General features: G+C 34.3%; 1 protein-coding gene across 2 annotated transcripts in view; it reads right to left on the bottom strand.

Annotated features, from left to right (window-relative positions):
- Positions 1–14833, bottom strand: part of LOC150110447 (RUN and FYVE domain-containing protein 2-like) — a 358385-nt gene that overhangs the window by 132336 nt on the left and 211216 nt on the right. For both annotated transcript variants that reach the window (XM_090393911.1, XM_090393918.1), the window contains exon 11: positions 10676–10773. In XM_090393911.1, coding sequence (XP_090250037.1) covers positions 10676–10773 — 98 coding nt within the window. The remainder of the gene's footprint in view (positions 1–10675; positions 10774–14833) is intronic.

Genomic DNA, 14833 nt, shown 5'->3' with positions numbered 1-14833 from the left:
AAGGCTGTATTTCTAAGTTAATAATTTTTATAGTTATTTCTTTACTTCAAAAGGAAGGTAAATGAGGCCACAAATCTGTTAGACTGCTACACAATTCAATCACACTATAAAAAGTGTACACATCAAACCAAGTTAGGGAGAAAAAATGGCACACGACTCAGATATGATAATGGAAGAAAGCATTTGCTACTTTCTTTTGCCTTTCAAATTGCTCAAGGATCAAAGCTAGATAATGCTTTTAAAATGAATGTTGCACACAATTCAAATCATAATGAAAGAAAGACCACATTAAGTTGTTGGCAGAAATATGACTCATCTGCAAAGAGAAGAGAAGGGAAGGGAAGGAAAGGAAAGGGGATGGAAAACAGTTACTTTTATCTTTTGTTTTTCAGGTCACTGGAAGCTCAAAGCTAGATAACTGTGAACAGACTTCCATACACCTGCAAGAAATGCAAAGAACTGACAAGGGCTTCCAACCTAATGTCCATCCTTATCTTTCAGTGTATCCTATTTTGCTAGATATCCAGTGGATACTGAATGACTGAAGACAGGCTGGCAGTGGGAATTAACTGACCACCAAATTGTATTTTTTGTATAAGCTTAAACATGCACAAATATTATGGTTCATCATTATGTTTAATTTTTCTTTGGACTTTCATTGATTAGTTCATTAAATGTCGAGAATAACAAAGTCCTTTTTCATAAATTATTTATCCTGATTACTTAAAGTTTCTACTGGTTTAGTTTCGCAAAAGTTTCTACTTTCACTAATCAAAACTTCCTGATTTTTATTTTATTGTTCGTTTCATATTAAAATCTCAATGATAAATCATTGAGGTCATATGGTCACTCCCGTACCTCGTGCGATTTTAGACGTGAGGTCTTCTGCTAGAAGAAGTGGTAGGATCACAGATATCCATTTCCAAAAGTAAGTAGGACAATCACAAACATCCATGCTCATCGGGGAATTCGAACCTGCAACCTCTTAGCTGGAGAGTGGATATGCTAACCATGCTCTGACAGCAATAAAACATCTAATTCCCTCCCGCTCAATGAAAACACAGTTCAAATCACCAATCTAATTCTTGAGAACATCATTAACAATTGCAAGAAATTAATCATTATGAATGTGAAATTAGTATTCCAAGAGTCATGTGAGAAGAATTATCTGTTCAATGGCTTTTAAGATTTATTAGTTAAACAGATTTATTTCTACATTTACCCTTATATGGAGTACATGGAACATTATACACAACAAATGAGGAACCTTTATCTGGTCTCTTTCAACTACAGGTGAGTTAGCCAATCTCATACGGAGATAAGGGGTTTTTTCACCTGGAAACTCAGGTTTTTCATCCCCCAGAACAGGCAAACCAGTCCAATGAACGCATGCATCTACAGACATAGGGCTAACTACCTTATCTTCAAATTACGGTTAAGAAATCCAAGAATAGTTGGAAGGTCATGGAATCTTAAGTGCTTGTTAGAACCACTGATATGATATGATAGACCAACATAGTCTATATTTAGGATGTAAATCAGCAGCCAGAATTGAAGGAAGAACACGAAGATGGTCTGATGTAAAATCAAGTGTAAGACAAGGATGCACACTATCTCCATTCTTATTCATCGTCTATATGGAATATATTATGAAAGAAAGCAGCACAGAACCTAACATCAAAATCAAAGATATCAAACTTAGCTCTTTTCTTTATGCAGATATTATACTCCTAAATAAATTTTGTGCAAGTCTTCAAAATTCTTAAACTAAATGAATAAATGTTGTAATAAATTTACCATGAACATTTTCAATAAAAAACAAACAAACTATGAATATAGGGAAGAACATGGTAAACTCCAATTACATTATGTGTAACAAAATAGAAAGATCTGTGAGGAACATCCTGTGGAACAAGTAAAATATTTCAACTGTATAGGCACAATTTTTAGTGAAGATGGCAACAGACAAAAAAATAAGCAAAGCTTGTATAGTGGAGAGCTAAATTAATATGTTTATATGGCATATGGGAGAAATTATCCAAAACACTAAACCAGCACTGAAGTGTAGGTAAATGATGGCCAACACTGAAGACTAAATGTTTGCAAGCCTTATAATATTACAAATATCATTATCAAGAATGATGTAACATACAAAATGTGCTATGCAACAAAATGAATACTTTTATTTAAATGATATATAACTAATACATATTGCAATGTGTTTAAAACAAATTAAACATACATAGGGTTCAACCCCCCCCCCTTGTAATGCCATTTCGTTATTAGAAGGGCACTTTCCATAAATAATTTATAGATGATAAATCATTTACTGTAGTCATGTATCTGAGAAACTGATGCCTGAATGTAACAATAAATGGCCAATGGCCCAACATATGAAGTATGAACAAAAGAACCTTCTGTAATAGTTGAAAGTCAATGATAAATAGCACTGCTGCAAGTGGAAACAAATTGCTATGCCATATGGGTCATTGGTGACCCATGATATAATAAATGCATTAGATATAATTATGCATTAATTGATGATATAAGATATTACATATTTCTTTTAATAGTGGTGATTCTTTTAAAGTGACCAATGGTGTAAAACAGGGATCAGTTCTTTGTTCATCATTATACAATTTAATAACATTAGAAAGGATCTCTGGGGTGCTTAAGGATCAAAGCTGTACAGTGGCGAATTCTCCATGCTTGCTGCGCAAGCTCATTAATTGAGAAAGAAGTAATATTTATTTCTTAACAAATGCATGCATTTATAAGCATTCCATTTAGGCTTTTATTTTTGTAGACAGAAGATGTCTTAAGCATGCGCGGCAATAAGTGAGCTTTGCATTGTGTATCGAAGGCCGATGCTTGCTCGTCCAGTCAAAGCTTCCTTGGCTTGCATGGTGTAGGAGCTTCCAGGTCCAAGCTGCAGCACTGTGATTTCATATGCGCGCATAGCCATTTCCGCTCCCTTCTTAAACACAGGCCATAAGCAGTCAAAGTAGCTCCAGCCAGTGAGAGCTTCAGCCAGCCTTTACAAGTGTGATGTTGCGTGGGAAAATTAAGTTACAACAAACTTTTTCTGATGATGTTATTGACCAGTTCATAAAGAAGAACCGTAGGGTAGAATTTTTATTCAAGTAACTAAATTGAAAAAGATAAAATATCATTTGTAAAATAAATGTTGTATTTGTATGATCAGACGTACATAAATTTCTAAATATATAGTTTTAAATGGTCAGTAATTAATTATTCCACTAATCAGACTTCAATCACACCTCTCACTCCCTGAATGATAACAAGAGCAAGCATGAATTTCAAGACCAGCATTCGCCCCTGAAGCTGTATAACTGAGAGAAGACCTCTACATAGCCTTTAAAGGAATGAGGAGAACCGACCATTGCTTCTGACCTAATGTCCAATCCTAAACCTTCTCGTGGTGCACCCTGTTGGGTATCTACCTGGACACTGAACAAACGAGGATGGGCTGGCAATTTGGTATTTAGCCAACCAAATTGTATTCTTATTGGCTTAAACCAAAATACAAAATGATGGTACAACATGACAAAATTTCATGCCGGCTGGGGGTTCACCGGTTGAACAAGGCCCAATTGTTTTAGCCACAGAACCAGGGCAAACAGCAAAAAGTTAGCTACTGGAACAAATCTGAAAACCCACCCCAACTCAGTATCACCAGAGTTAAAGATTGGTACTATCAACATAGGAAGCCTGAATGGCAAAGAAATGGAATTAGCTGAGGAATTAGATAAGTACCAGATCAACATAATAGGGGTAACTGAAACAAAAAAACAAAAACTGCTGAGATCTTTCTGAGTAATAAATACAAAATGTTATATTCAGGCAATGACAATCAATGAAAAGAAGGAGTAGCCATAGTATTCAACACTAAATAAGAGGCTAATCTTGAATGGCAGGCAGTCTCAAGTAGAGTAATGTGGGCAATATCAGAATGCAGGAACTGGACAATGAGACTTATTTGTGCCTATGGTCCCACAGAAGATTCTACTAAGGTAGAAGTGGAGGAATTTTTTGAGGCTTTAGAGAAAGCACCTGACACAATGAAAAGGGAAAAGTTGGTCCTTGTTGGGGATCTAAATAGTAGAGTAGGAAATGATTGTCAGACATACAAAAATATTTTGGGGAAATTTGGAGAAAAGAGTAAAGCTAATAATAATGGCAAATACCTGTTGGATTTCGGCTCAGGATACGGACTGGTTATTACTAACACAATGTTCCAACATAAAAATGTCCACAAATTCATATGTAGAGAAGAGGCAAGGAATAAGAAAAGTCTCATTGATTATATTATTGTTGATAGTTATATTTTCTCCCTGGTGCAGGACACCAGAGTGCACATAGGATTTGAAATTGGAAGTGATCACCATTTAGTCTTGAGCAGGATAAAATTGAATTTCATATTGAAAAGAAGAACATGTAAGAAAGTTTTAAAGCAAATAAAAGTTGAGCAGCTCTCAGATGTGAACTGTAGACTAAAATACACAAACATTATTCAAGAAAAAAGGAAAGAGTGCAAGAACAAGAATCAAACCTTGGAGATTCAGTGGTAAGCCCTGAAGAAAACATTGATTCAGCCAGAGAGGCATGTGGTGAGATTGTCTACAAGGATAGAAAAATCAGAACTCCATGGTGGACAGGAGGTTAAAGAGGCAGTGAAGGAAAAGAAGAAGAAATCATATTAAAGGTTCCTGTCAAATAAGTCAGCTCATGCTCTTAAAGAATACATAGACTAATGTAAGAAAGCTAACCACTGTGTAAAACTAGTTAAACAAAAGTCATGGGAAGACTTTGATAAGAACATAGAAAATAAATATAAAGAAGGTGGCAAGATATTCTGGAGGTTGTTGAAAAGCTCAGAAATGGAGGAAACAGTGATGTAAAGGAAATCGAGATGATAAAGGTGACATGAAAACGTGAGAAATAGATATCCTTGAAGTATGGAGTAATTACTTTGAAAATTTGCTAAATGAAACAAGCAGTGCTGACAGCACAGTGATAAAAAAACATTTAACAGGCATACAGTCAGGAATACATATCCATACTTGAAGTAGAAAAAGCCATCAAAAACCTGAAATGTGGAAAGGCAGCAGGAATAGATGATATTTGACCTGAAATGCTCAAGTATAGAGGTATAAACGTCTTAGGGTGGCTGCACTGCATAGTTCAGAAGGCCTGGATAGAGAGACAAATTCCAGATGATTGGAGCAGAGTTCTCACAGTACCAGTATATAAAAAGTGAAATAAAACTGAATGTGAGAATTACAGAGGTATTTCTCTACTGAATGTTCCTGGTAAGATATATGCGAGTAGACTTGAGAACTTTTGAGAAGGATTGTGGAAGAGAAGCTCAGCGAAGAACAAGCTGGATTCAAGCCAAGCAGATGCTGTCAGGATCAGATTTTCACTTTACAACAAATAGTTGAGAAATCTTGGGAATATAACAAAGATCTGTATTTAAGTTTTGTAGATCTGGAAAAGACATATGACAAGGTGCCAAGAGAGAAGCTATTTAAATCAATAGGTGTCAATAGGGCATTATATTAAGCAATACTTAGTCTTTATTTGAGTTGTCAGCAGTTAGAATCGAAGAAAGTACAGGAAGTTTAATGTTAAATCTGGTGTGAGACAAGGATGTACATTGTCACCTCTGCTTTTCATTATCTATATGGATCACATTATGAAGGAAGGTGGCATTAAACCTGATATCAAAATTGGAGATGTTAATCTCAGCTCTTCGCTTTATGCGGATGATGTTACACTTCTAAATAAATCCGCTACAAGTCTGCAAGATTCCCTGACTAAATTGAATAACTGTTGTAATATATATGGTATGAAGGTCAGTAGTAACAAGACAAAGACAATGAAATTAGGTAGAAGCATTGAGAATATCAACTTCATTGTGAATGGAGAATCTATAGAACACGTAAAACATTTCAGCTACTTAGGCACGAGTTTTAGTGAAGATGGTCAATTAAATATGGAAACAGACAACAGGATCAACAAACCTGGTATGGTAGGAAGTCAACTGAATAAATTTATATGGAATAAGAGTTAGTGAAAACACTAAATTAGCTGTAAACAAGACAGTGTTCAAACCAATTGTAACTTATGGATCTCAGAGTTGGGTCAGAAGTAAAACACTTGACCAAAGACTAGAGACAGCAGGCATGAGATTCCTGAGAAAGATTAGGGGGATGAACAGATGGCATCAATTGCAATATCATATTAAAAACAAGGATATTAGGAAAGAACTTTACATTGTCAGCATCCAGGAATGCATTAGCAGAGCTAGTCTCAGGTGGTATGGTCACTTAAACAGAATGGGAGAGGAAAGATTAGCAAAACAAGTGTTCTCTGCTCAGTTTGCAGGAAAACGACCCAGAGGAAAACCAAGATATAGGTGGATTGATACAGTAAAAAGTGCCTTAGAAGATAGAAATATAAGATCTGATAATGTTGGAGTCTTGACAGGTAACAGGCTGATTTGGAGAAAAATTGTAGATAGGAAGTTAGCAATGATGTAAATTTTTCATGTATTACTATCGTATCCTGTACACCCCTTGAGGGTATAAGTCAGGAATCAGATGATAATGAGGATCAACATGGCATTGTGAAGGGTTGGTCATGCCCAGTAATTTGCTATATTTTTATAATAGAGTAACAGCTGAGTTGGATAAAGGAAATGGCTACATGATAATTTTGCTGGATTTTACAAAAGTATTTGACAGAATGCCACATGGAACTCTGTTACACAAATTAGAACAAATGGGTATGGATATGACACTGGTTATGTGGATAAGAGGGTGGTGCTGGATAGATATCAAAAAGTGGTATATAGATGAGCAGAATTGAGGCAAAAACAGGTGACTAGTGGTGTGCCGCAAGGTTCAGTGCTGGGTCCATTGCTGTTTAATTTATACATAAATGATATAGGAAATAACCTGAAATGAAATATTCAGTTGTTTGCTGATGATGCAAAATTAGGTAGAGTAATACTTCAAAGTGATGTGGAGAGCTTTCCAGCACAATTTAAATAGGTTGTCAGTTGGGCACAAGATAATGAGTATCAGTTAATGTGGAGAAATGTAAAGTTATGTATTTTGAGAAAAATAGATTACAAGCCATTTATCATATTGATGGCACTGTACTCCAGGAAATAGATGAAGCTAGAAATTTAGGGGTGGTAGTAGACAGAGTTAAAGTTTAGAGGATATATTGCTAAGATTGTAAGGTAGCCCATAAGATTACTTGGCTACTGCAGAACACATTAACATGTAGAGATAAGGAAGTTATTCTGCTTTATAAGGCCTTGATAAACCCACATCTGGATTAGTGTGCTCAAGTATGGTCTCCTGAGTTTCTTGAGGAAGCAGTAGAGAGGATTCAGAGGCAAGTGACCTGTGAATGTTCCCTATAAGAATAGATTGAGGGTGTGTGGAATGTAGAAATTGGTTGACTGGAGAAAAAGAGGACATATCATAGAAACATTTAAGTTGCTTAAAGGGTTTTATAGGATTGATGAAGGGGAAATGTTTCAGGAATTGGCTCGAGAGACCAGAACAAGAGGTCATCCCTGGAAATTGAATAAAGGTGTGGTTAGTAGGGATGTGAGGACTAGATTTTTTGCTTGGAGGGTTGTGAATGAGTGGAATGTGTTGTCAAGTCAGTTGTGAGTTATATGTCTGTTAATGGGTTCAAGAGGTAACGATAGATTGTGTGAATAGACTGGGTCTCCCAGGATGAGTCTTTAGACTCCAGGGAGATACCCATATAATAATAATAACATTTCTATCTTTCTCATTTCTGATGCAATCACTTTTAGCATTTTTAAAATAATGTCCCACTTTGTAATCCTGCCATACTGCAGAAATAAAAGCTGGACAAATAAAAACAAAGAGTGCTTATTACTTATAATAAGCACTCTTTGTGATATAATTATAATAAGATTTATAATAAGCAATCAATTTGAAAACCTGCATTTCAATGAATTTGTATAAACTATATATTTTTTTTTTTTTTATGTGCAGTACATGTATCCTGTCAATAAATGATTTTAATCTATTGATTCCTTTAGAGATCATGCTAATCCAAATCTATGAATCACACAGTGCTCTGCAATAAATACAGTAAATTTTGCTTTGAGTAATTTCTTAATACTTGACCACTAAATACAAACATCACTGCTGCACTCATAAGCGGCAGAAATTATGTAATTGTCCCAAGTACTCTTCTGTTATACCAACAGACTGAAGATGGCAAATCAAAGAGGAGAAAATCGCAGTGGCTATTACATCATCATCTAATTCAGTCAATATGATGACCTGTCTAGCAGAGTCATTTCACAACCAGAAATCAATATATATGTAGAAAGTTTTTAAAGATACCAAGAAATTTTATACTTGGTTTTAATCCTTTTCCCAAAGAAGCAAAACAATGTTTTGCACATGAAATATATTCATCTGAGCTATATAGAGGCTCATGACTTCATATCACTTGCCTTAGTATATATCCCATAATGCAAATCACCTCTCAGACATGTATAATGCAATGCATAATGGGAAGGGCCACTACTCAGACTGGTTTTGACCTTTATTGAGGCCTCATCAATGGGAGCCAGACCCAGGAGAGATACAAAGGTTAAAGTAATGAAGACATCATATATATCTCATATACAAGTAGCCAAAAGGTGTTTGACTTTATTAATAAAAATCTCTGGATGAAATTTTTATTAATAAGAAAGATGTAGATAGTTTTTTATCTTGGATTTATTATACTTAAAGATACCAAGAAATTTTATACTTGGTTTTAATCCTTTTCCCAAGGAAGCAAAACAATGTTTTTTGTGTGAAATATATTCACGTCTGAGCTACTTGTATACAGAGACTAATGACTTAATATAACTTTTTTATTAATAAGGTCAAACACCTTTTGGCTACTCTACTTATACATGAGATATATATGACATTTACATTACTCCAACCTTGGTATCTCTCCCATTCTGGGTTTCGATTATATGATTTTTCGATTGTATATAGAGGCTAATGACTTTATATCACTTGCCTTAGTATGTAGCCCAAAACACAATCCCCCCCCCCCCTTTGGACAACATACTAAGGCAAGTGTAAAGTCAGCCTCTATATACAAGTAGCTCAGATGTGAATATATTTCATATGCAAAGCACTGTTTTGCTTCCTTGGGAAAAGGATTAAAACCAAGTATAAAATTTCTTGGTATCTTTAACATATATATATATATATATATATACATATATATATGACTAATACAATATAGATCATGAAGTGTTGTTGGTACTTCATCAATGATTAATATTTATATATTTCATTGGGAACTCATTTCTCATTTTCTTGCTAATGTTATTCATAACGTTAACACAAATTTCTAGAAAGAAAGACCGGTATTTGCCACATTAACACAAAGTTTTTTAAATATTTCAATTTAAATTACTGAATGACTGATTAGTTTTTGCTACCTTATAAACCATGCGAAATATTTTGGCAATTACTTTTTCCTGACAAGAAAATGACATCAAGCAGCACACCTAGTGTCTCTTTCTTCGTCCTTTTCCAATATTTGAAAGGTTTTAACTTTTATTCCATGTTAAATCAAAATTTCCTTTCATTATTGAACATTCGTTTAATATCTTCATACCAATTTTTCTCTCACTTCCAAGAGCAGATTCAACTGTCAAGTTTCTTGTTTTCTAAACACAGTTAATTTTTTTTAGATGTATTTTTTGTTGTTGTTGTTTCACAGTGTAACAGGAAGGCCATTTATTACCAGTTTGCTCTACAGCACTAGAAAATGAAGCTGAAATTGCAACAATTGATAAATAATTTTTTGTCTTTATCATCAATTATTTTCCTATTAACATGGACAGTGAAAAACATCTGGCTCTGCATTTTATAAAAATGGTCCACTTCGCATACTAATGTTTAATTTTCATGGAATAAAATACAAAACAATAAATCCTTTCAAAAGATGCTCTACTAACAGCTGGGACTGATCAGAGAACTGACAGTAGACAATACCATTGCTTACAATGTTATGTTTAAATCAACATGCATTTCTAATGATGTCAAAGCAAAACTTGAATCAAGAATAATGAATACATAAAGCCAAATTAGCTTTACTTATTCATAGATCAAAATGATGGAATTATATTCAGTCAAAAATTAAATAAAGGCAAACAGCACCAACTGCATATGCCAATAAAACCAATAAGAGAATACTTAAATTTATTTTTATATCTATTAAAAGGACAAAGATACAATGTATATCAGCATGTATCCACAGAAAAAACCACACACAAACACACACACATATATATATATATATATATATATGCTTAGTGTGAAAAACTGACATTTATTTATTCTTATGGCAAAAGGAATACAAAGCAGCTATTATTAAACTAATACTTTAAAACTAATACTACTAATAATTTAAAATTGTACAAGTGTGGAAATTTGCAACTGTGGATTACAAATAACTTGAGTTTGAAATCTCAGCACTGGATATTCATGTTAAGTTAAATTACTTTCTAAATCTGTTTATGGAAGCTGTAAAGATATATAGATATATATATATAAGAGAGCAGAAATTGGGGGCATACTTAGCTTCCAGAGTTTGAATAGTATCAGACATCTGATTTGCTTTTTGTTCCAGTTGGGATACCCTCTCTGATTTCTGCTTCAAGGAAGTCTCACATTCCTATTTTAAAAATTAATACACAATTCTATCTAAAGTCCAGAAATAAAGAAATTATTATATGAAGCATATAAACAAACGATATGCTAGGATTACCATCAAACTCATAAAACAGTGTTTTGAATAAGCAATATTCTATTTTGTATTCTACAATAAACGTTTGGAATAATTTACTCACTATGGAACTTTTATCTCTGATATGATATGCCATAATGTTTGGTGACATGGTACTACTAATATTAAGGAAAAGATATACCATTATTTCAATGCAGGTTGAGTAATTATGAGAGACTTCAACTATGGAGAAAGATAGGAAGGAAGAAAGATTGAATAACTGGAAGGAAGTAGAATTTATTTTCACCTGCTGAGAGATAATTACTTGAAACAGTATGTGATGGAGGGGGACTTGGAATTAGACCCCTGCATAGAACGGATTGCCACAATTTGATTTCATAGAGCATGTTGTTGGTCTCTCTATTCCATGATGACTGCAAATGGGATAAAAGGTTCTGTCTTATGATCTGCCTGTAACTGGTGTAGGAGATGGGCAGATGTGAAAAGCTTGAAAAACCAGCTGATCTAGCTGCAGTATTTCCCTTAATCCTGACATTGATTGAGATCCAACAGAAGTACACATCTAAATGTGGCTTCCATAACAGAGAGCCCTAGATGTTTCTGCAGCTGTAGAGTTTATTATTGCCTGTAGGGAGTTCTATGAATCTGTATATATAAACACTTTGGTAGCATTGCAATCTATAGTTTATGGCAAGCTCAATAACATACAACTCAGCAGTGAAGTTGTTACATTGTAATGGGATATGAACAGATAGCATGCTGTTTTGGAAGAGAGCAGAAAAGCTCACTAGAGCCTTTGATTTGGAACCATCTGTACAAACAGGCACAAAATCAAAGTATTCCATTGTATGTGCTTGAAAGAGCTGCTGTTAGATAACAAAGGCTGGAATGTTTGGATAACCTGCAAAAAGAAATGTGGTATAAATGAATGCCAGCAATAGTGTATTTGATGATGTCTGCAATATTGTCTAGTCTAATATCTAGAACTTCTAAGAGTGCTTTTACTTACAAATCAAAGGATTATAGCAGTGTGATGAGTGTTGCAGAGATTTTCCAGCCATGTGTCTAGTTGGTAATGTGGGATGGTCTGGCAAGGACTTTATTTTGGCAGTGTATAGCAGAGACAGCTGTTGATGAAGTAACAAAGGTAATTCATTTGTCTCAATGCACAAACTAGGGATTGGTGAGGTTTGAAATTCTTCATTGCAATTCTTATAGCTTTATGGTGGATAGAGTTCAACTATCATAGTGTACTCTCTCTGGCATAAGTAAGCATAGAGTTGGAATCCATAATCAAGTTTTGATCTAATCAAGACATGGAACAAACAAAGCAAAAAAAAAAAAAAAAATCTGTCAGCACTCCTAAAAGTTGAAGACAGAGTACAAAGGATGTCCATCGCTTTATAGCACTTAGCTTGTCAGCAGTGTTTATGAGGGAGAAAACTAAATATGTTGTCAAATATGAGTCCCAAAAACTTGGCTTTTTTTACAGTTGGGATTAAAGTTTGTCCAAGTATGAGTTCTGGATCATGGTAAAAATCTCATCTGTGCCAAAAATTTTCTCAGCAGAAGACAGGGTGTGGTAAACTGTCTTCTGCTGAGAAAATCTGAACCCATCTATAAGCACTCATTTTTTTTTGAAAGATGGTCAATGGTTTGCACAGCTGTCTTTCTATGACCCTCATATTACACATCCACATAGAAGGCATACATACAGCTGGAGGGAGTAATTAAGTTATTGAGTTAATCTTGATTGCAAAGGGCATGACACTCAAAACTGAACCTTGTGGGACTCCCCCCTCCTCTTGGGTGTATACAGGCAGGAAAGAGTGGTTCTCACTCAGACTTGGAAGATTTGGTTGGATTTTAAAAAGTTCTTGATATAAAAATGACCCTTGAGTCCAAAGTTGTGTACATCTTTTAATATTTCAAATCTCCAAGCAGTGTTGTATGCTTTTCCATACCAAAGAAAACATTTCAGGAAAGTATCTCTGAATGAATATTCCCAGTTGGACTGTATGAATGATGCCAGATTATGTTCTTGAAAAAAAGGTCTCTCTCTCTCCTGAAACCATAAAAGATAAGAATAATTTTTTTCCAGAATCTTGTATAAGCAGCTGGTTACAGCAATTAGTCAATAGTTTATTGAAGATTTTGGATCCTTCCCTAGCTCAGGAAAGGCAATAATAACTGCCTTTCACCAGATATCTGAAAACACATCCTCACAGAAAATTCTATTGAATAGGTATGGGAGTTGATCCATGGCAGATGCTTGTTCATTCCATAATGGATGTTATTCTGTTCCAACAGTAGTTAGGTGACATTTAAGCAAAGCAACTTTCATTTGTTGAATGAACTGATGTCTTCCATGCTGTTCAAAGAGAACAGAATTTGTTGTTTTTCTGTTTTATATTCTTGGTTATGTAACTCTGGGGGGGTAAAAGAAGATACCACTGAGGAAGAGTTGATGACACTCCAAGAGTGTCAATAATTGAAGGCAGTGCTGCAGAAAAGAAATAAAGAAAAAAAAACAAAGACAGCTGCATTTCTGATTGAAAATTGAGTTATAAGTTGCACTTGATGCAAAAAAATTAAAATAAAATAAAAATGGCAAAAACATATTAGTTGATACTTCTGCAAGGGAGAAATAATGTTGTCAATGTTTTAATGAAATCAAGCCAATTCCACTGTAGAAATGTTTTCCTTAATTTTGATAATGTCATCTGGCTTCGTATGTCGAAAGGTTTTGTTTTCATTGGCATTGGATTTTTTTTTCTTTTAGAAAAATGATGGATGACCAGTGCCATCATTTCTTCCTCCTCAGAAAAATATCCAAGTCATCATGAAACTGGACTCTCTGTAGGGTATTAGGTATACATATATATTTTTAAGGGGGGGGGGGGGGGGCAGAGATCTCCAGCTTACCTATTAATGGATCAGTATAATACTATGCATTATGGCACTTCCCATAATGCATAGTATTATACATGAATTATATTATATTATATACATGTATTATATTATGGACATAGTATATCCATAAGCATATGTACGTTGCATTATGGAGGATACTAAGGCAATTAATCTGGTCATTAACCTCTATATACAAATAGCCCAGTCATGATGTTACTTCATGCATAAGTTTTTTATTTGCTTACACTTGGATAAAGGATTAAACCAAGAATATAATTTCTTGGCATATTTAATTTATGATATATCCAAGTGAAAAAACTTTCAAACATCTTTGTGTAATCCAGAGTATTTTAGCAATAAGGTGCGACACTTTTTGACTACTCATATATGGAAATATGACTCCTGCATTACTTCAACCTATCACTTCTGAGTCTGGCTCCCACTGATGAGACACCAATAAAGGTTGAAACCGGTCTGCACAGTGGCCCTTCCCATAATGCATGGTATTATACTTGTCTCTAAGGATATGTGTGCATTGCATCATGGAATACTAAGGCAATTAATGTGAAGTCATTGGTCTCAATATACAAGTAGCCCAACTGTGATGTTACTTCACGTGCAAATTTTTTATTTGCTTTCACTTGGATAAAGGATTAAACAAAGAATATAATTTCTTGGCATCTTTAATTTCTATGTATGATTTATGACTCATTATCTGATTCATCTTTTGAATGTAGCTAACAGTCTATCTCCCAGAAAAATTTGTCCACATAATGTTGGATGAAATATACTGGAGTTTTTGAATAAATTCTATATAATTTTTGTTACATGTGTAAGCCATGAAAGTTACTTTAATGCCTAGTGCATATTCCATTAAAGCTATTAATTGACATTAATATCTTTAAATTGTTGTCAATTGTAAAGATGTTTAATTTTTTTTTTTCATTGTAGCATATAGATTTGTTAAACAGTGCTCTTTTTTTATTAATTGGTAACCTTTTACAATAGAGTAACAAGAGCAACGGATGAGGCTAAGGTCTTTTTTTTTTTTTTTTTTTTTTGATTTTTCAAAGGC

The sequence above is a fragment of the Typopeltis vanoorti genome, chromosome 1 (assembly GCF_054136105.1).
Source record: "Typopeltis vanoorti isolate ZY-2024b chromosome 1, IOZ_Tvanoo_1.0, whole genome shotgun sequence".
In the NCBI taxonomy this organism is placed as follows: domain Eukaryota; kingdom Metazoa; phylum Arthropoda; class Arachnida; order Uropygi; family Thelyphonidae; genus Typopeltis; species Typopeltis vanoorti.
Note: the sequence above shows the minus strand (reverse complement) of the source record. Positions and strands in the feature narration are given on the sequence as shown.